Here is a 23,872-nt window from a genome sequence, read left to right on the forward strand (position 1 = left end):
AAGCAATCCAGTCTCAGAACCTGGGTGGAGTGTGTCTGGGCAGTCTAGATAGAGACTAGCTCTAGACTTCCAGCGTGTGTGCTGGGAGAGAGTGAGAGCAGAGCCGAGAGCTCTGCATGGAGCAGCCTGTGTGGAGGCTGAGCACAGGGCTCCGCTATTAAGTCTGAGTCAAGACTGAGGTGAGTGCAGCCAGACCAGGGCTGTAGGGCCGAACCTCTCCTGGAGGAGACACAGACCCAGTGGTCTGCAGAGGGCCCTGGGGCCGAGAAGGAACCTCAGCTAGAGGTGTCTGCTACCAGGTGCCAGAGAGTGGGGAAGTGGTTAAACTTCCACTATGAACTTGTAATAGAGTCTGCTCTGTAAGCTGCAGAGCAGGAAGCCTGGGAAAGCTCCAGGCCTACGTGGAGCGATTATAAGTCTGTGGACCCTCCTGGAACAGCCGAACGGGGCATCGTAAGACCGTCTCCTACGACAAGGGGTGCCTGTGTGACGGGGACCCGTATGGATGGTGCATACCCCGGCTGTGTTCCGGGTGGCTTTACCTGTACAGCGAGGACAATAAAGCTGTTTGGAACGGAGTATTTGAGTCACTGCGTCTTTGTAGTCCTGGGGGACCCCCACCGAGCATCCGGAATCCCCACCTTCAGAAGAGCGGTTGGTGTGAGAGACCATTCAAGACCTGAATCATCAGAAGCGTTCACTATAATTTGTATTATAAAAAGAGCGGCATGTTGGATGTCTGACCACCGCTCCATTCATTCTCTATGGGGCTGCCAAAAAAAAGCTGAGGGAAGCGCTTGGCAGATCCATTGAGTATGAATGGTGGTCGGGTAGGTGATTTGCCGCTTCGGTTCCTGGTTCCGCTGATTGGAGCGGGACACTACCAGTCAGACCCCCACAGGTCACTAAGTCATCAGCTTTTCTCCTATTCTGTGGATAATGGATAACTTGTTTTCACTAGACAATCCCTTCAAGGCGACTGCCAAGCTGGCCAGGAAGAGTTAAAGGAAGAGAGCACTGATGAGGGGCAGAACCCCGAACCCACTGTCTGCAGATGGAGATTCTGCTTTGGCTCCTTGTTAAAGGCTCGTTAAAGGGTCAATACTGACTTATAGGATTGATTCCTCCAATAGGAGGCGCTAGAGACCCTGATCTCTTCCTCTGTGAAGCGATTGTTTGGTTGCGTTATTTGTAGTGGATGGTATGCAATCGATCGCCCCCATAAGTCATCAATATCTTCCCAGGACTGTTCGGCTGAGCGGAGAATGCTTCTGTATCTCATCAATGTAATTGATGCACCATAAAGGAGAACACGTCTGCGCTTCCATAGTCAGCGAGCAGGGCGACCTGCGTCAGGACAGTGGTCATACATCCACAAGTGCCACCTCCAAGAGTGACCCCATAACTGTGAGTAACCCTTCAACTGCCAACAGGTCAGTAATAGGGGAGGCTAAATGGAACCTGTCAGGTCCAATATGCACCCAGAACCACGAGCAGTTCTGGGTGTATATTGCTAATCCCTGCCTAACCGTCCCTGTTTACACTAGCATAGATAAAGAGATCTTTAGAAAAAGTATTTAGAAAGATCTTATATCGTATGCTAATGAGCGCGCGGACTAGTCCCCTGGGCGTTGCTTCCCTTGCCAGTCGCCCTCATTAGCATGTTAGTATGTCCCTGTGGGTGTGCTAACATGCTAATGAATACGCAGCGACACAGGATGATCTCACTCACCTCTCTGCCACCATCGCATCCAACGGTGGATTTCGGCTCAGTGCGCATGACCCCGGAGTTTGGGTCACGCACACAATGAAGCCGGGTACGTGTCCTGGCTTCAAACTGAAGTAGTGCGCATGACCCAAACTCAGTCGAAATCCTCCGTTGGACGCGATGGCGGAGGAGAGGTGAGATCATCCTGTGACACTCCGGGGTCTCGTAACAGACAGGGCAGGCAGGACGGGCACTGGCAGGACAAATGGGGCAGAAAAGGAACACAGCCTGGAAGGGAACATGCAGAGCCGGTACAGGCAGGGGCAGAACTTCCGGCATGGTTTATCAGCCTCAGGTCACCAGACATGGGACATCAGACACAGGTGAAGCCAGCAAAGGACATCTGGAGGAACTCCGGTCATCAGGGTCCAGATCATCAGGCATGGATCACCATGGGACATCAGACAGGATACAGGCGGGTATGGCCACAGGTGCAGGATACAGGCGGGTATGGACACAGGTGCAGGATATAGGCGGGTATGGCCACAGGTGCAGGATACAGGCGGGTATGGACACAGGTGCAGGATATAGGCGGGTATGGCCACAGGTGCAGGATACAGGCGGGTATGGCCACAGGTGCAGGATACAGGCGGGTATGGCACCAGGTGCAGGATACTGGCTAGTACCAGAGAACATACAGGACAGGTCCGGGAAAACAGACAGGACAGATCCAAAGAACAGACACATCAGAGCAGAACTGGTTGCATGCACCTGAAGGGCTGGTGCTGGAGATCGGGAGACCGGAGCAGATAGACAGGACCAGCACACAGCTAGGATCAGAATTCTAATGCATTGCTCTGGCCCCTCCCATCAGGGGGGAACCTTAAATACCTGGTGCCTCCCAGCGATAGGCTGGGGACACCTTTGCAAGGTGCACACGTGTCCTCTTAAAGGGATAGGAAGCGTGCGCACGAGCCACCTAGGCTGGAGACCAGGAAATCTTTCGCAAAATGTGCAGGGCCTGGGACTTAAGTAGGAGCTGAGGACTGACACACATGTGGACATCCGCAGGGGGACAAGGCGGGGACTGCACTACATGAGGATGACAATGAAGGGACTCAAAGGACCACATGACACGTGGACGGTCATGCTAGAGTGCAGAGGACTGTGCAGCATGAGGCCACTCAGGAAACAGGAGGGGGGAAAGGACATGGAGCCACGACGCCAAGTACTCACTTTTGTTGCAAATGGTTTAGACATTAATGGCTGTGTGTGTTGAGTTATTTAGAGGACACCAAATTTACACTGTTATACAAGCTGCACACTGACACTGTACATTGTATCACAGGGTCATAATTTACCAGAACAACTAAAACAGCCGATATGGGACGCGCTGGACAAGGAACAGAAAGAGCTTGTGAACGCCTCCGTTGCGGGTGGGGCTTCAGTGAACCTCTTACAATAAAATGTATCGCAAAAAAAGTGTTGTCCACGAAAATATATAATAAAATATTTAGACAAATGAGAGGACTGTATACAATTTGTGATATAGTGTATATAGTAATATACAGAAGATCCCCAGGTTATACCGGCTGTACATATATAATTATATACAGGAGATGTCCAGGTTATACCAGCTGTACATATATACGGTAATTATATACAGGAGATGCCCAGGTTATACCGGCTGTACATATATAATTACGGTATATACAGGAGATGCCCGGGTTATACCGGCTGTACATATATAATTATATACAGGAGATGCCCAGGTTATACCAGCTGTACATATATAATTATATACAGGGGATGCCCAGGTTATACCGGCTGTACATGTATAATTATATACAGGAGATGCTCAGGTTATACCAGCTGTACATATATAATTATATACAGGAGATGCCCAGGTTATACCAGCTGTACATATATAATTATATACAGGGGATGCCCAGGTTATACCGGCTGTACATGTATAATTATATACAGGAGATGCTCAGGTTATACCAGCTGTACATATATAATTATATACAGGAGATGCCCAGGTTATACCAGCTGTACATATATAATTATATACAGGGGATGCCCAGGTTATACCGGCTGTACATGTATAATTATATACAGGAGATGCCCAGGTTATACCGGCTGTACATGTATAATTATATACAGGAGATGCCCAGGTTATACCGGCTGTACATGTATAATTATATACAGGAGATGCTCAGGTTATACCAGCTGTACATATATAATTATATGCAGGAGATGCCCAGGTTATATCGGCTGTACATATATAATTATATACAGGAGATGCCCAGGTTATACCAGCTATACATATATAATTATATACAGGAGATGTCCAGGTTATACCGGCTGTACATGTATAATTATATACAGGAGATGCCCAGGTTATACCGGCTGTACATGTATAATTATATACAGGAGATGCCCAGGTTATACCGGCTGTACATGTATAATTATATACAGGAGATGCCCAGGTTATACCGGCTGTACATGTATAATTATATACAGGAGATGCCCAGGTTATACCGGCTGTACATGTATAATTATATACAGGAGATGCCCAGGTTATACCAGCTGTACATACGGTATATAATTATATACAGGAGATGCCCAGGTTATACCAGCTGTACATATATAATTATATACAGGAGATGCCCAGGTTATACCAGCTGTACATATATAATTATATACAGGAGATGTCCAGGTTATACCGGCTGTACATGTATAATTATATACAGGAGATGCCCAGGTTATACCAGCTGTACATATATAATTATATACAGGAGATGCCTAGGTTATACCGGCTGTACATATATAATTATATACAGGAGATGCCCAGGTTATACCAGCTGTACATATATAATTATATACAGGAGATGTCCAGGTTATACCGGCTGTACATGTATAATTATATACAGGAGATGCCCAGGTTATACCAGCTGTACATATATAATTATATACAGGAGATGCCTAGGTTATACCGGCTGTACATATATAATTATATACAGGAGATGCCCAGGTTATACCGGCTGTACATGTATAATTATATACAGGAGATGCCCAGATTATACCAGCTGTACATATATAATTATATACAGGAGATGCCTAGGTTATACCAGCTGTACATATATAATTATATACAGGAGATGCCCAGGTTATACCAGCTGTACATATATAATTATATACAGGAGATGTCCAGGTTATACCGGCTGTACATGTATAATTATATACAGGAGATGCCCAGGTTATACCAGCTGTACATATATAATTATATACAGGAGATGCCTAGGTTATACCGGCTGTACATATATAATTATATACAGGAGATGCCCAGGTTATACCGCCTGTACATATATAATTATATACAGGAGATGCCCAGGTTATACCGGCTGCACATATATAATTATATACAGGAGATGCCCAGGTTATATTAGCTGTACATGTATAATTATATACAGGAGATGCCCAGGTTATACCAGCTGTACATATATAATTATATACAGGAGATGCCCAGGTTATACCGGCTGTACATGTATAATTATATACAGGAGATGCCCAGGTTATACCGGCTGTACATATATAATTATATACAGGAGATGCCCAGGTTATACCAGCTGTACATATATAATTATATACAGGAGATGCCCAGGTTATACCGGCTGTACATATAGAATTATATACAGGAGATGCCCAGGCTATATCAGCTGTACATATATAATTATATACAGGAGATGCCCAGGTTATACCAGCTGTACATATATAATTATATACAGGAGATGCCCAGGTTATACCAGCTGTACATATATAATTATATACAGGAGTTGCCCAGGTTATACCAGCTGTACATATATAATTATATACAGGAGATGCCCAGGCTATACCTGCAAGCTCTATGACACTATACATGTATATAGGAAGATGTTTAGTGACCTGTGCAGTAATTATCTGCTGCACTGAGATCTCTGTTATTACAAATAATATTAGCACTTGTTCTTGGACTTCACTACATATATATATAGTAGATATATAATAACCAACCTCATCCTGGGGGCTTCATTATGACTTCACTCCCCTCCCCCACACAATCAAAACTGAAACTTTTTTCAAAATCTAGATATAAAATCTGTAAGAATACAACATTATTAAAAGAAAGCCGATGGCATGGATATCGCCATGGAGGCAAAAAAACGAGATCCACACATGCTCCAAGCACATCCAGAGCTGCATTCACAATTCTGCTGGCTTGCTGTTACAAGAATGGCATGAACTCTGACAGCATAGACTGAGACCAGAGGCAGATACAATGTAACTCTGTATTAGGGATTCCACATGTTGAAGTACTTTTTATTCCCCAAGAAGCACTAACCTGGTCTGATAAATGACATAGGATGAGTAGTACCGCACTTTTTGAAAGGAGAGATAATAGCCATATAGAATATCACCCTAGAGTATGAGTGGATATTATTTCTATATGCTACAAATAAATAATAGAGTGAACACTACACGATACAGAAATAATACTGACATACATCTTACTCATGAAGATTTCTGCTGTACACAGTCCATAAAAGTCACAAAGCGGCTGTATATTGTGCTCCCATATAAAGCCACTATTCACACAAGTAAAACTGCTATATAGTGTAGATGAATGATACAACTTATACTATAAATGTGAAACAATAGACACTGTTTATATATAAAACCCGCAGTATACTAAACAAAATAAAAAAAATATATAAATCCCTTATTTCTATATACACACATAGTATCAGTCAAATGCTTTGCCCCCTTCTTCATGCATGGCTTTCATTGTTCTAACTGGAATGTGCACATTGTAGATTTAAAGGCACTTTGCACACTACGACATCGCTAGCCGATGCGTGCGATGCCGAACGCGACAGTCCCCGCCCCCGTCGCAGCTGCGATATCATGGTGATATTAAGAGGGCGGGTCGTGCGGCGTCATAGCGACATCACACGGCAGGCGGCCAATAGAAGCGGAGGGGCGGAGGTGAGCGGGACGTAAACATCCCGCCCACCTCCTTCCTTCCGCATAGCCGGCGTGAGCTGCAGGACGCAGGTAAGGAGATGTTCCTCGCTCCTGCGGCTTCATACACAGCGATGTCTGCTGCTGCAGGAGCGAGGAACAACATCGTAACAACGGTCATTTCCAAATAATGGAAATGCCGGACCCTACACCGATGATACGATTACGACGATTTTGCACTCGTTAATCGTATCAAAAAGGTTTTACACACTACGATGTCGCCTGCGACGCCGGATGTGCGTCACTTTCAATTTGACCCCACCGACATCACACCTGCGATGTCGTAGTGTGCAAAGTGGCCCTTAGACTGAATACAGCAAAACCATGAAGGACACATATGGAAACAAGGGATAAAGAGACATGTGTGACACAATCTAGAATATGTATTGAACCTTCCATTCCCCGATATTTCCCTGTTGCTCTGATGACTGCCTTAGTCCCCCTCGGCTTCCGTCTGCAGTTTCATCAGTCATCTCCTGGAATGGCTTCCAATGAATAAATCATCTTCTCATGAGATCAATTGTGGAATAATCTTCGCCTTTCAGAAAGGTTTTATGATCATCATCTGTGTTGTGCAGGGTCAGTGTTGGTCCACAGGTCCATACTGTGCTGAGTCTTATTACACAATTGTTCTAAGTCACAATATCACAAGAACCAGTCAACTAAGTAAAGAGAAACCACAGTCCATCATTACTGTAAGACATGAAGATAACTGAATCTGGGAAATTGCTAGAACCTTGAAGGTATCCTCAATTGCAGTCTTAGAAATCATCAAGCATTGTGATGAAATTGTCTTTCATGAGGACCAACCCAGGAAAGTAAAAACAAATCCAAAAATAACCTCTGCTGCAGAGGATAAGTTCATCAGGGTTACCAGCTTCAGAAACCATAAATTGACAGCACCTCAGATAACAGTCCTCATAAATTATGCACAGGCATCAAATAGCAGACACCTCTTATTATATGCTGTCTCAAGGAAGCTGCAAGAAGCAACCTTTATGGTGGAATTGCTGCACAGAAAAAAATACTTTCGTTGGCTGAGAAAAGGACTGGACATCAGATCAGTAATAATCTGTCCTGTAGTCTGAGGAGTGAACAAAGAATTTTAGTACCAAATGCCATGTCTCTGTGAAACGCAGATAAGGTAAGCCGATGGTCTCTACATGTGTGGTGCCCATCATGAAGCATTAAGGGGAGGTGTGATGGTGACTTATTCCAAATTCAAGGCACATTACCCAGTATGGCTGCCACAACCACACATCTGTTCTGCACTCAGAGGGACCATCATTTGTGTTGACAATGAATAAATACAATTCCAGGTGATGTAACCAAGGAGAGGCTGTTTCAGATGACAGGGCCTCTACAATCACCGACCTCAACCCAATAGAGATGGTTTGTGATGAGTTGGACACAGACAGAAGAGAAAGCTGTCAGGAAGTGCTCAGCACCTCCGGGAAATCCTCCAGGACTGTTGAAAACCTCCAGGTGACATGCCGACAAAGATGCAGGAGAATGAAGAGGGGCGTAAAGCCATCATCAGAGAAACAGGCTTGTTTCTTTCCTCCTTGTTTCCATATGTGTCCTTCGTAGTTGTGCTGCCTTCAGTCTGAGTCTACAATGTGCACAATTCAATAAGAAAAAGGAAAACCATTGCATGAACAGGGGTGTCCAAACTTTTGACTAGTACTCTACAAGCGCATTAGGCTTTCTTTACTTTATTCTATAACAATGATTTTCCTACTGAGGAAAAATTGAACAACCTCATTCCAAATATGAACTCCAAATTTGCCTGACAAGTCCAGATTTTTAGTTATACATGGAAAGCTTATTCACCTACAATATTAATGCATGAGATATTGGATATATTGCAGCGGACGTACCCGGATCCGTGCGGACACGCTCTGACATGTACAGTATATATGTTTATAGGCTGATGTCAGCAGTAAGTATATAAAGGCCGCTTTACACGCTGCGACATCGCTCAAGCGATCTCGTTGGGGGTCACGGAATTTGTGACGCACATCCGGTTGCTTTAGCGATGCCGTTGCGTGTGACACCTTTGAGCGATTTTGCATCGTTGCAAAAACATGCAAAATCGCTCATCGGTGACATGGGGGTCCATTCTCGAATATCATTGCTGCAGCAGTAACGAAGTTGTTCCTCGTTCCTGCGGCAGCACACATCGCTCCGTTTGACACCGCAGGAACGAGGAACCTCTCCTTACCTGCCTTCCGCCCGCTATGCGGAAGGAAGGAGGTGGGCGGGATGTTCATCTCGCTCATCTCTGCCCCTCCGCTTCTATAGCTGTGCTGGTGCATGGAGGGGCCTGTGTTCAGGCACCTCGTTTCGGGTGAGTGCTCGGCTTCATTAGAGAGCAACGTCACCCGGAACTCTGTCAGTCGTAATTCCTGCTCTGCAGTGACTTCTCTGGCTCCCGTGAGTTTTGTTGTTCTGATCTTGCCTCCCTACCCCGGACCTTTGTTACCCTTCTCTGCCCGTGCCCCTGACGTTATCCCCCTGGCTTTTGACCTTTGGCTTGTACCCTGACCCCAGCTCTGTGTACCTTATCTGACCTCCTGGCTTCTGACCACCGGCGTGTTTGACTTCCCTGTCTCTAGTAGCTTGTAGTGACACCTAGTGGCGTATCGTCACACCTATATTTCAGAAACTATACATCCGATCTCACAACTAAAGGTTTGTTTAGAATCAGCATGATAGCACCAGTAAAGCACTGGCTTTAGGTTATATAGGAAAGTCGTGGTAGTTTGTTCTTCTTTAGGATGGATAGACGCAAATGTGTTAACAATCCGGACAATTTCTGCACATGTGGCACATGCACAACTTGTGATTAGAGCAAGAATCTGACAAAGCGAGGGTGGCGTATTACTTATAAGTATTACTTTGACTGTCAAATTGGAAATCAAGAGAAAAGCTGGGCACCCCATGTTTGTAGCCTAGGCTAATGCAGTGGTTGAATGGTAAAAGGAAAGGAATGGTTTGTGAGTGCCGATGGTTTGGTATGAGCAGAAAAATCACAATTCAGACTGTTAAGTTTGCATCACTAAAATTGATGGATACTCAAAGAAAAAACAGTCACAAATTATGTATCCCAACAGTCTGCTCTTAAACACAATGTGGAGAATCCAGTTCCCGATCCTCCTGTGCAGGAACGGCAACTGAAACTGATGGTTCTGAACCTGATGATGTAGATGTTGATTGGCATGATGTATTCCTGGTCCAGAACAACCGGAGGGTCAGGAGGGTCAGCCGCACTTGCTGAGCCAATCAGATTTAGATTATCTGGTAAGAGATGTCATTATCTAAAGAAAAGTCAACACTGCAAGCTTCTAGACTTCGGAATGGAATTTGCTACAATGAGGCACCACAACTTTATATATACATTCATAATCGACACACGTTAGCTGCATACGGTACTATGCAATGGATACACACATTGGAACACACATTCCCAATAACTGGACGCTATTCATAGACTCTAGCAAAACCAGTTTGAAAGCTGTCTTGTTGCACAATGGTAACGAAAAACCATGTGTTCCTTTGGCTCATGAGGGTGGAATGAAAGAAACCCATGCGTCTACGGAGTTAATTTTGAAAATAACACTCGGAACATAAATGGAAAATTTGTGCTGACCTGAAAGTGGCAGCCCTGCTGCTTGGCCAACAGTTAGGGTTCACAAAGCATATGTGTTTCTTTTGCCTAAGGAACGGTTGTCATGATAGAAATCATTCCAAAATGTGACGGTGGCTCTCAGAGTCGGTACAACGTACGCACAAATCACTGGTCCATCCACTTCCAGTTTATCTTCCACTACTTCACATTAATCGTGGTTTAATAAACAAATTTAGTAGTTGCAATTGATCGTGATGGAAATGGTTTCCAGTATTTGAAGAAGTTCAGCGCACTGAAAACTGAGGCTAGAATTTATATTGGCCCCAAAATCAATAAACTAATGCATGATGATATATTCAGAAGAAAACTTAACCCTCCAACTCATAGTGCAGAACGTCCTCGGGAACAGAAGAGCTGAAAACTGTGCTGGACTAGAAGGCCACAAGCTTAAAGAAAATGAATAACTTGGCTGCTGAATGTCATTGAAAATGTATTTTTTAAATTCCCATCTTGACTTTTTTCCACCCAATTTAGGGCACATAAGTGATGAACATGGAGAAGGTCCCATAAAGACATTTCTACAATGGAAAACAGATATCAAAACCACTAGAATCCCAACATGATGGGAGAATACTGCTGGTGTTTGTAACAAGCAAATATGACCGTTCACAAGCAGATGCCTGAAGAAGCTGTAAGGGTGTGTGCCCACGATCAGTGTTCACGATGTACAGTACAAGCAGAGTGGATGGGATTTCTAGAAATCCCATGCCCACCGTGTATGTGCAGCCCGCAGCAAACACCGACCTGCGGTGCGGCTTTGCGAGCTGCAGCATGTCAATCTTTGCTGCGGAGTTGCAAGCATCCTCCGTAGGGAGAACACAGCGAGGAGACCACAGCGCCCCGAACCCTGATCATGGGCACGGGCAGCTGCGTTCTCCTGCAGAGGAGACTCGCAGCCCCACAGTCCAGGACGCAGTGAGTCCTGATTGTGTGCACGTGCCCTTACAGTACTGGGTTCTTGCTTTTAAACTGGAAGATGATCCTTTTTGAAATTTTTTTATTGCATTTTCATACACTGTTTACTATAAAAACTTTGATAGAGATCGAGTAATCATTGGAGTAAAACTCGTTCTGTGCAAAATTATTCAATCCCTTCCAAGTGCTTAATTCATTTGGCCAAACTTGTGCATAACAGAATTTACTTATGAGTTACAACAATTCTGACTTTGGAGTTGGAATATGTACACTCGTTTTTGCCCAGGAACAAACAAAAAATTGTTTTTGGTTGTGCTGTGTAATTCTTCATTTGAAACAAAAATAAAAGCCTCTACATGAACCTGCGTCCGGACGAGACTTGCTGTGTCTCCTAATGTATGGGCATGAAGCAGGATACGCAACCCAGAGGGCACTGCACACCATTAAATGAAACCGCACCCTGAATTACGCTTCTCCGAACTTTTTTTTTTATGGTATACCAACTTATATCAGTCCACAAGCACAGAGATGATAGAGGCGCACTCCTCAGACCGCCATCTTTTTGGGCTTTGAGATGGTGATGGTTGGAGAATCCCTTGTCCCTAAAAGCTCAGGCACTCGCTTCATGGCTTTTGGCTTCCCTTTGGATGAGATTAGCTCTGTGCAAAGTATCTAGATGTATCATTGCATTGATATATTTTATCTTAGGGGCTCCTGTGAGTGTGTGTGAGCCAGTGGGGAGGTGCTGGCACTGCGCAGGGTGTCGGGTGGCACCATGACACCATATAGTCAGTCTAGAAGTGGTGAACAAAGTGTGGAGGGTATGCAAGATCAGCAAAAGATGTCTGTTACATTCTGAAGATACGAGTCACAGCTGGAAGAAGTCGTCATAGCGGTCTGGGCCGAATGAGGAAGAAAAGGGGATATTAATGACTTCATTGGAGACGACGGCGGTCTTCACTGGATGTACGCATACTGTATACACATAGTCCATTTACATAGCTCCTGGGTATATCTTGTGTCTAACACTTCATGATTATTGGTGGTTAACTAAGAGTTAGTGCAGGGTTATTGGTAATGATATGGTGATATATGCAGTTAATATGTCGCCACAATGTGGCGGTATTTTCCTTGGTATTACTGGTCATATTGGTCTTGGAATAATGGCCTTTGTTTAATTACAGGATGGTGGTTATATTCGGTTACTATGTGATAGTAATATATAGTCATGGTGTGGTGGTATTATTATTATTTGTGCTTTGTATAGTGGAATTTGATTATCACCACCATCCGGTTGCTGAGCAGACACTATGTGGTGGTTATGACTGGTCATAGTGTGGCGGCATTAGTTGTCTTTTGTATATTGGTTCCGTTTTAGTGGATTTTGCTCAGTAACAGGAGAGGGGGTTAATATTTGTTATTTATTATTATTTATTATCTATCTATCTATCTATCTATCTATCTATCTATCTATCTAGATAGATAGATAGAAAGATAGATAGATATATATATATATAAAATATATATATATATATAAAATTATATATATATATATATATATATATATATATATATATACAGTCATATCAAAAAGTTTGGGCACCCCTATTAATGTTAACCTTTTTTCTTTATAACAATTTGGGTTTTTGCAACAGCTATTTCTGGTTTCATATATCTAATAACTGATGGACTGAGTAATATTTCTGGATTGAAATGAGGTTTATTGTACTAACAGAAAATGTGCAATCTCCATTTAAACAAAATTTGACCGGTGCAAAAGTATGGGCACCCTTATCAATTTCTTGATTTGAACACTCCTAACTACTTTTTACTGACTTACTAAAGCACTAAATTGGTTTTGTAACCTCATTGAGCTTTGAACGTCATAGGCAGGGGTATCCAATCATGAGAAAAGGTATTTAAGGTGGCCACTTGCAAGTTGTTCTCCTATTTGAATCTCCTATGAAGAGTGGCATCATGGGCTCCTCAAAACAACTCTCAAATGATCTGAAAACAAAAGATTATTTAGCATAGTTGTTCAGGGGAAGGTACAAAAAGTTGTCTCAGAGATTTAAGCTGTCAGTTTCCACTGTGAGGAACATAGTAAGGAAATGGAAGAACACAGGTACAGTTCTTGTTAAGCCCAGAAGTGGCAGGCCAAGAAAAATATCAGAAAGGCAGAGAAGAAGAATGGTGAGAACAGTCAAGGACAATCCACAGACCACCTCCAAAGACCTGCAGCATCATCTTGCTGCAGATGGTGTCACTGTGCATCGGTCAACAATACAGCGCACGTTGCACAAGGAGAAGCTGTATGGGAGAGTGAAGCAAAAGAAACCGTTTCTGCAAGCACGCCACAAACAGAGTCGCCTGAGGTATGCAAAAGCACATTTGGACAAGCCAGTTACATTTTCAAAGAAGGTCCTGTGGACTAATGAAACAAAGATTGAGTTGTTTGGTCATACAAAAAGGCGTTATGCATGGAGGCAAAAAACACGGCATTCCAAGAAAAGCACTTGCTACCCACAGTAACATTTGGTGGAGGTTCCATCATGCTTTGGGGCTGTGTGGCCAATGCCGGCACCGGGAATCTTGTTAAAGTTGAGGGTCGCATGGATTCAACTCAGTTTCAGCAGATTCTTGACAATAATGTGCAGGAATCAGTGACGAAACTGAAGTTACGCAGGGGATGGATATTACAGCAAGACAATGATCCAAAACACCGCTCCAAATCTACTCAGGCATTCATGCAGAGGAACAATTACAATGTTCTGGAATGGCCATCCCAGTCCCCAGACCTGAATATCATTGAACATCTGTGGGATGATGTGAAGCGGCTGTCCATGCTCGGCGACCATCAAACTTAACTGAACTGGAATTGTTTTGTAAACAGGAATGGTCAAATCTACCTTCATCCAGGATCCAGGAACTCATTAAAAGCTACAGGAAGCGACTAGAGGCTGTGATTTCTGCAAAAGGAGGATCTACAAAATATTAATGTCACTTTTATGTTGAGGTGCCCATACTTTTGCACCAGTCAACTTTAGTTTAAATGCGGATTGTACATTATTTCTGTTAGTACAATAAACCTCATTTCAATCCAGAAATATTACTCAGTCCATCAGTTATTAGATATATGAAACTGAAATAGCTGCTGCAAAAACCCAAATTGTTATAAAGAAAAAAGGTTAACATTAATAGGGGTGCCCAAACTTTTTCATATGACTGTATATGTATATATATTTTTTTTATTTCAATGTGTTTAATGTGTTTTACATTTTTCGTTTGTCTCTTTAGGGGACTTGAGCCTGTGCTTGACGATCTATATTATATATATATATATATATATATATATATATATATATATATATATGCCATATATCCCATGCAGGTTTCTTAAATCATCCCAGCTGTATGTTTATCCAGCTCCCACTTGAGATATATACATATATATATGCACACAGTAAATATAAAATATAGGTTAAATTGCCCACTTTATTTAAACAAAATAGCAAAATTGAAAATAAATAGCTAGTGATGTTTGGTATCGGCCTGTGCGTAATTGTCCGAAATAGTAAAATATTTATCTCATACAGTAACTGCCGAAAATGATAAAAATGCTAAATGACCAAATTTATATCTTTATGTTGCTTTGAATCTTCCCCCCAAAAAATGGAACAAAAAGAACATAAAGTCGTAAAAAAATCCAAAATGCTATTAATAAAATGTACAGAGAGTCCCAAGAAAAAAACGAGCAGTCAAATATCGTTACTAATGTAAAAAAATATATATCCTGAGGACAAGGGATTTTTCCTTTTTTTCCCAAGTAGAGAACAAAATGATCCAACCTTAATTTAGTATCGGCACCATGGTAATGACCTATCAAGCGAAGATCCCAGCTCTAACGAAACCCAAAACACAATGGCAACATTTTAGTTTTCATTCAATTCCAAATAGAAGTTTTTTCGTGATTTTAGCCCATTATATTGCAGACTGAATGTTATTCTCAACAACTCATCCCTCCCAAAAAAAAGCCTCATACAACGAGTTCCCCCACCAAAAAACCTCATACAGCAAGGTCCCCCCAAAAAACAAGTCTCACACAGTGAGGTCCCTCCCAAAAAAAAAGCCTCATACAGCGAGGTCCCCCCAAAAAACAAGTCTCATACAGTGAGGTCCCTCCCCAAAAAAACCTCATACAGCGAGGTCGCCCCAAAAAAACCTCATACAGCGAGGTCGCCCCCCCTAAAAAAAACCCCATACAGCGAGGTCGCCACCCCAAAAAAAGCCTCATACAGTGAGGTCTCCCCCAAAAAACAAGCCTCATATAGTGAGGTCCCTCCCAAAAAACAAGCCTCATACAGCAAGGTCCCCCCAGAAAACAAGCCTCATACAGCGAGGTCCCTCCCAAAAAAAAAAGCCTCATACAGCGAAGTCAATAGAAAAGAAAAAAGGCTAAGGGGGAAAAGTGAAAGAGAAAAAAAACTAAAATAACTGCGTCCCTGAGGAGTTCGGTTCGGTCACTCACCTGATCCTCCTAAGCTTTTCTGTAACCAGTTTCACTAGGTATCCTATATAGAAGCACATCAGATCCAGAAGACTTGCTCCTGGTGCCATTTGTAAGACTCTCTCCCATCTCCTTCACTTTGACCGGGGCTTATGATATCTACTTACGCCTCAGAAACACCAGGGAGCTGTCATCGAGCTGGACGGATTAAAATATGCATCTTAATTTTTGACTGTAAGTACACCAGCTACATCAGGTCTAATACATTTTGTAAATGTCAGGCTACCACTAGGTGGCGCTGGGACTCAGGTATGCAACTGCTCCTGAGTGCAAAAATGCAAAAGCCCACTAGAGGTCGCAAACACAGCCTAGGGATAGTCAAACTGAAAGGGTCAATGCCAGGATGTCACGACTGTACCAGGGAGGAAACAAGCCGAAGTCAAGAAACAGCCGAAGTCTGATGCCAAGAGAACAAGTGAACACGGGGCAGTGGGTGGAGGACACAGAGCAGGACCGGAATCCGGAGGACACGGAGATGCAGAGGGAAGGTCGGGCAGGGCAGATGGAAGACAGAACAGGCAGGAGGGGCAGAGGTCCGGCAAGACAAGAGGAACGGAGGTCAGGAGGGACGGAGGTCAGGCAGGTCAGGAGGTCAGGCAGGTCAGGAGGGACGGAGGTCAGGCAGGTCAGGAGGGACGGAGGTCAGGCAGGTCAGGAGGGACGGAGGTCAGGCAGGTCAGGAGGGACGGAGGTCAGGCAGGTCAGGAGGGACGGAGGTCAGGAGGGATGGAGGTCAGGACGAACGGTTCCGGGCAGGAGGACACGAAACAGAGTACTTCTCACAGGAGAAGAGCACGTAGCCACGCTGGAAATATCACTGGCGGCGTCCCGGAGGCAGCAGTACCAAGATATGGCGGCAAGACCCCCGGAGTGAGGCCAGAGCAAACAGGCCCCTCCTGGAGGCAGGATTCTATGCATTGGCTCAGGAACGGCAGAGCCGTGCATGAATCATGACAGTAATAATGTACGCCATATATATTGTAATATTAGTGACAGACCTGTTGTAACAGAGACATTGAGACCCTGGTTTGTTTGTTTTTGGGACCAAGCATGGTCTCAAACAGAAAAGAAAAATGTGGAGAAAAAAAACTTTATGCCTCCAGGCATGCTTCCCTCCACTCCTCTATTTCCGCTGCTCCCAAGAACTTTTTTTTTTTTAAGTAAATCCTCCATAGGGTTCCAGAGATATGGGCTTTTTGTTATTTGCTAGGTTTATAAGGTCTTTTGTAAGGGGGCGTGGCTTAAATGCACGCCCCCAAAGAGCCCTATAAGCCACGCCCCCTTAGAGAGCGCATGAAGAGCATAGAAATAAGGACTAAATAAAAAGCTCCATATCTCTGGAACCGTATGGCAGATTTACAAACAATCGAAAACAGAGTAATCAGGGGAGCAGCGGGTGTAAAAGAAAATAACAACCTGGACACTTCAGAACTGGTCACCGGTGATCTTTAAAGGGGTTTTTCAATACGTCACAAAAGTGGGACAATTGCAGATAATGGCATCAACGCTCCTGCTCGGAATTAAACCCTAAAAAGTTTACTTATACTTGGAAAGGAGAATCATTAAGTAACCTCACATTTTGCAGTCACCTCCACAATCCTGCCTCCGATCAGCCCTCAGCGTCAGCTCACTTCTCCCAGAGACACTGAATATAATTAGTATTTCTCTCCGGCTGAGCTGACAGTGACCCGGCTTCAAGGAACGCCCACATAGGGCGACTCTGCTCCTCTAATCTATCGGAAGGGTCCTTATTGCAGGACGGATTGTCAGGAAAAAGGGGTCGGAACACAAACTGCGCAGGAACGCTAGTGCGAGCCCAATACTCCCAGAATCCCAGTCCGAGCAATGAGAACCAATGGAGACAAGGACCCTCCAGATTACACCGTCAGCACGAGAGTCTATTTATAGCACAAAGGCTGAGCAAAAATACTCACAAACCTGTGCACATAGAGCAAAAAATACACCCGAAATAATGTCATATAATATAATATATACACGTAGAGGGAAAAAAAATACATCCGATATACCTATATAATGTAATATAATGTAATACATGCACATAGAGCAAAAACTACACCCGATATAGTATATAACGTAATATAATGTAATATATGCACATAGAGCAAAAATACACCCGATATACCTATATAACGTAATATAATGTAATATATGCACATAGAGGGAAAACATACACCTGATATACCTATATAACGTAATATAAAATAATATATGCACATAGGGCAAAAAATACACCTGATATACTACATAACATAATGTAATATATGCACATAGAGGGAAAAATACAATATAATCTACTAGAATGTAATATATACACATAGAGCAAAAAAAATAAACCCGATATAATGTAATAAAATGTAATATATGTACAAAGAGAAAAAAACACCCAATATCATATACTACAATGTAATATATGCACATAGAGTAAAAAATATACCTGATATAATGTAATATATGAACAGAGCAAAAAATACACCTAATATAATGTACTATTTGCACAAACATAAAAAAAACCCTTGTCATAATATAGTAAAATGTAATATATGCACTAAAAGCAAAAAATACACCCGATATAGTATACTACTAAATAATATATGCACAAAGCGCAAGAGAACCTGTGATATCATCGAATAAAATATCAGGTAGTATAATATACACACAGAGAGCAAATACTACAGGTAATAACATATAACATGCACAAAGCAAACTATGTAATAATATGAAATCCCATGACACAATATGTATTTTTTGTGAGTAGATATTATATGTGATATCTTCTAATATATATATATATATATATATATATATATATATATATATAACACACAGCGCACATACTACATGTGATATATATGTACAACACAGAGGCAGTCAGAGATAATTATTACATGTAATATAATACAATGTAAGGGATATAATGTATCATAATAATGTATCATACACACAGGGCAATAAATACATGAAATCTAGATATACAATGTACACACAGCAACGGGTGATTCCATGGCAATAGAGAGGATAGTGTAGTGTAGACCCCCTACATGGACACTCACCTATTATAGGAGTATAATACTACCATCATCAGTGCTGATATCTACTGTTGCTGCTGGTATACACACCTGGATCTATATAATCCATATCATATGTCCCCGTATACGTCAGCGTACAACAAAACTGGGGGCCACCAACCCCAACTCCAAATAACTGAACCCAAAAGTATCATCAGATTCTGCTCCAGAAGCGGACCACACAGACGTCTATTATGCCGTATCCGTGTGTGTAGATATAGAGATACTGTATATATTTACGTGCATGGTTCCGTGTTTGCATATATTATATTGTATATTGCATGTTGAATCTATAGGCTGGCTTTATTATCTTGGATCGTGTTATGATCCATACTGTGAGTAGATAACAGATATGAGATACATAATAATACAAAGTATCTTCTTGTTACAGATATGTTACACATCACACTGAGCCCTATAACCATATATTTTCCTATTTATATAGCACCGATATATTCCGCTGGTTGTGCCCTATGGCAGGATCTGGATGGAGCCATTATCCACACTCCTCCGAGCTGGAGATTCCCACACACCAGCAGCCAATGACAGCGGCTGCCATCACTATATGATATGTCATGTATCCAATGAAGGGAGCTGCCAATTATCACCTGCCACTTATTATATCACCCAGCGCCAACCCTGGAACAAGCACAGCAATTTCTGTGATTTCCAGGTGTTTCCCCAAAGCTTCCATTCCATGGTCTCTGTCCAGGGTGCTGATCCACCGGAGCTGCTCATGGTGCATGCAGGGTCCCTGCCCACAATCTGATCAGGGGGCACCAACTCCAGCCCTATCTGGTTACAGCAGCCAGGATATATATAGCCCCACATTACAGGAGGCAGGGTGCTCTCCCAGGAAAAGCCAGCATGACAATATGGTACTGTACCTTTCATCCAGTCCACCACTTGCTTGGCGCTCCACTTGCTTATGGGCTCCATTACTAAAGCCATCCCACTGTGAGTTTGTTAGTCTCCCAGATGCAGAGAGAAAGGCAGCAGCAATGCACAGAAATACAGGGGTCTCTTCAGAGCATGGCTGGATGGCAATGCACAGAAATACAGGGGTCTCTTCAGAGCATGGCTGGATGGCAATGCACAGAAATACAGGGGTCTCTTCAGAGCATGGCTGGATGGCAATGCACAGAAATACAGGGGTCTCTTCAGAGCATGGCTGGATGGCAATGCACAGAAATACAGGGGTCTCTTCAGAGCATGGCTGGATGGCAATGCACAGAAATACAGGGGTCTCTTCAGAGCATAGCTGGATGGCAATGCACAGAAATACAGGGGTCTCTTCAGAGCATGGCTGGATGGCAATGCACAGAGGATGCAGTCTACAGCCAAGATGCAGCCCTGTCCCTCCAGGATTCGCCTGCACTGATTCAGTAATGTATAAAATTACACTGCTTGATGTGCTGTAGCACCTCCCCCACTGCACACAGGCAGCCTGGAGCACAGGGAGTGAGGGGAGCAGTGCTGCAGTACAGTGCAATGTGTGCTCATCATCCTCCAGCCTCAGCAGCACCTCCTGACACCACCACTACTACTACTACAACCACCACCCAATGCACAGGACTGGCCCCCACTGGAGAACTGACACCCTCCCCTCCTGAAAGTACCCCCACAACAGGAGGAGAAGATGGGGAGGGGGGTCTACAGTCAACCCTGCCCAGCAGAAGGAGGGAAGACAGCGCTTGCCAGCTGATGAAGAGGCATTGGCTGATGCTGAGGATGGCAGAGGAGGAATATAGGTGGAGGGTGGGCGTCCCGGCTTCTGTCCTCATACTTCTCTAACTCCATTGGAAACATATTGTTAGTGTTAAACAAAGATCCCCCTATTTAATGAAAAAAAAAGTATCAAACCTTAAAAAATATGATAACGTTACACTCACCATGATAAACAATGAAGACAAAAAACAAACAAACAGATAAACGTACAAGGTGGCCCAAAAGTAGGTGCAGGAATGCTACAATGGAGAGGGAAGATATTTCGAGAACACATGAAGTTAAACAGTGTGTAATGTAATAAACAAAAATGAAATAACATTCAATTCAACTTCTCCAGTGTCAGAGTTTATGTTACTCCATCTATTCAGCTGTATATCTACTACTACCCTATATATGATCAACTCATCGCCAAAAATAAGAAAAATATAACTACTATAATACTGCCCTTATGTACAAGAATATAACTACTATAATACTGCCCCTATGTACAAGAATATAACTACTATAATACTGCCCCTATGTACAAGAATATAACTACTATAATACTGCCCCCTATATACAAGAATATAACTACTATAATACTGCCCCTATGTACAAGAATATAACTACTATAATACTGCCCCTATGTACAAGAATATAACTACTATAATACTGCCCCTATGTACAAGAATATAACTACTATAATACTGCCCCCTATGTACAAGAATATAACTACTATAATACTGTCACCTATGTACAAGAATATAACTACTATAATACTGCCCCTATGTACAAGAATATAACTACTATAATACTGCCCCTATGTACAAGAATATAACTACTATAATACTGCCCCTATGTACAAGAATATAACTACTATAATACTGCCCCTATGTACAAGAATATAACTACTATAATACTGCCCCTATGTACAAGAATATAACTACTATAATACTGCCCCTATGTACAAGAATATAACTACTATAATACTGCCCCCTATGTACAAGAATATAACTACTATAATACTGCCCCTATGTACAAGAATATAACTACTATAATACTGCCCCTATGTACAAGAATATAACTACTATAATACTACCCCTATGTACAAGAATATAACTACTATAATACTGCCCCCTATGTACAAGAATATAACTACTATAATACTGCCCCTATGTACAAGAATATAACTACTATAATACTGCCCCTATGTACAAGAATATAACTACTATAATACTGCCCCCTATATACAAGAATATAACTACTATAATACTGACCCTATGTACAAGAAAATAACTACTATAATACTGCTCCTATGTACAAGAATATAACTACTATAATACTGCCCCCATGTACAAGAATATAACTACTATAATACAGCCCCTATGTACAAGAATATAACTACTATAATACTGCCACCTATGTACAAGAATATAACTACTATAATACTGCCACCTATGTACAAGAATATAACTACTATAATACTGCCCCCTATATACAAGAATATAACTACTATAATACTGCACCCTATGTACAAGAATATAACTACTATAATACTGCCCCCTATGTACAAGAATATATGCTTGAGAAAGATCCTTAGGGATTAAAACATTGCTGATACACCCATGGGCTAATAAAGGCCTTAATTCTTTGCAAAGTGGAGTGCTGCTTTCATTATTTATTGATCTGGTCAAAAAAATAGATAGCAACTGGATCCACATATTGTATTTAACATTGAAATCTATTACTGTAATGGATCATAACAGACGCTCAACCTGTTATGTCATCTGTAAGCAGATCCGTTTTTTAGCACTGCTCCATGGGACAAAAATCGGATGACTGGTTGTCAGTTATCATAGAATATGTTATACTCTGGGGCTAACCATTACAAAGTTATTTTCTAGAAACTGAAAACGTATGTATTTCTAGAAAGCCATCTTGATCTAGTCCTGCTCATACAGTGAGGGATTGTTAGATCTGTATCCTGTATAAACGATCTTAAGGCCATGTGCGCACTTTGCATTGAGTTTCTTGCAGTTGTAAACGCATCCTCTGGCAGAAATTGTCTTTGTCATATTTGGTTTTGACCACAAAAACGCTCTAAATACGCTTGCGATTTACATGCTTTTTCATTGCTTAAAGTCAGATGTGTTTTGAATACAAATACAATGCTAAATAAAGTTTAAACATTCAAACACTTTAAAAAAAACGGAAAAAAATTATAACAAAAATCATGAGTAAAATCATACACAAAATAGCTAATTTTATTAAAATTATAACTGTGTTTTAATATTTATGCATAAAATATCGTTAAATTATTGATTTCCATTAATTTAATTGTCGGACTATATGTGTGTGTGTAAAGGGACATATCATGCCCTTATTCAAGTCAAAAACGCATGTTTTCTGCATCTAAAAAGCATGTTAAACGCTGGGATTTTGATGTAGGATGCGTTTTGAAAGTTCTCATTGACTCTAATGTTAGCAAAACGCTGCCAAAATGGCAAAAACAATTGACATGCTGCTTCTTTAAACGCTGAGTTTTTGCCAAATTTTCTGGAACTGAAACGCTGCGTTTTTAACTTCTGCGCACAAGAAAGCCCGATTCCCATAGACTTTGCTTGAAAATCAAAACGCATGCATTTTGGCATTACAACGCTGCAGTTCAAAAAGCAGCGGAAACACATGAAAAAAAACACAAAGTGCACACATGGCCTAAAGGGTATTTTACACGCTGCGATATTGGTACCGATATCGCTAGCGAGCGTAACCGCCCCCCGTCGGTTGTGCGACACGGGAAAAATCGCTGCTCGTGGCGCTCAACATCGCTAACACACGTCACACGGACTTACCTTCCCTGCGACGCCGCTCTGGCCGGCGATCTGCCTCCTTTCTAAGGGGGCGGTTCATGCGGCGTCACACGGCAGCCGCCCAATAGAAGCGGAGGGGCGGAGATGAGCGGGACGTAACATCCCGCCCACCTCCTTCCTTCCTCATTGCCGGTGGAGGCAGGAAAGGAGATGTTCGTCGTTCCTGCGGTGTCACACGTAGCGATGTATGCTGCCGCAGGAACGACGAACAACATAGTATCTGCAGCAGCAACAATATTAAGGAAATGAGCGACGTGTCAACGA

The 23,872-nt window shown here is 42.4% G+C and overlaps 1 protein-coding gene across 3 annotated transcripts in view; it reads right to left on the reverse strand.

Annotated features, from left to right (window-relative positions):
- LOC142250831 (connector enhancer of kinase suppressor of ras 2-like) overlaps positions 1-23,872 on the reverse strand; it is a 405,387-nt gene that overhangs the window by 373,210 nt on the left and 8,305 nt on the right. For 2 of the 3 annotated variants that reach the window (XM_075323076.1, XM_075323077.1), the window contains exon 1: positions 19,919-20,605. The exons of the other annotated variant lie outside the window; for it this stretch is intronic. In XM_075323076.1, coding sequence (XP_075179191.1) covers positions 19,919-19,982 — 64 coding nt within the window. In that variant the 5' untranslated portion in view covers positions 19,983-20,605. Of the gene's footprint in view, positions 1-19,918; positions 20,606-23,872 lie in introns of those variants that run through there. 3 annotated transcript variants of the gene reach the window in all.

The sequence above is a fragment of the Anomaloglossus baeobatrachus genome, chromosome 9 (assembly GCF_048569485.1).
Source record: "Anomaloglossus baeobatrachus isolate aAnoBae1 chromosome 9, aAnoBae1.hap1, whole genome shotgun sequence".
Classification (NCBI taxonomy): domain Eukaryota; kingdom Metazoa; phylum Chordata; class Amphibia; order Anura; family Aromobatidae; genus Anomaloglossus; species Anomaloglossus baeobatrachus.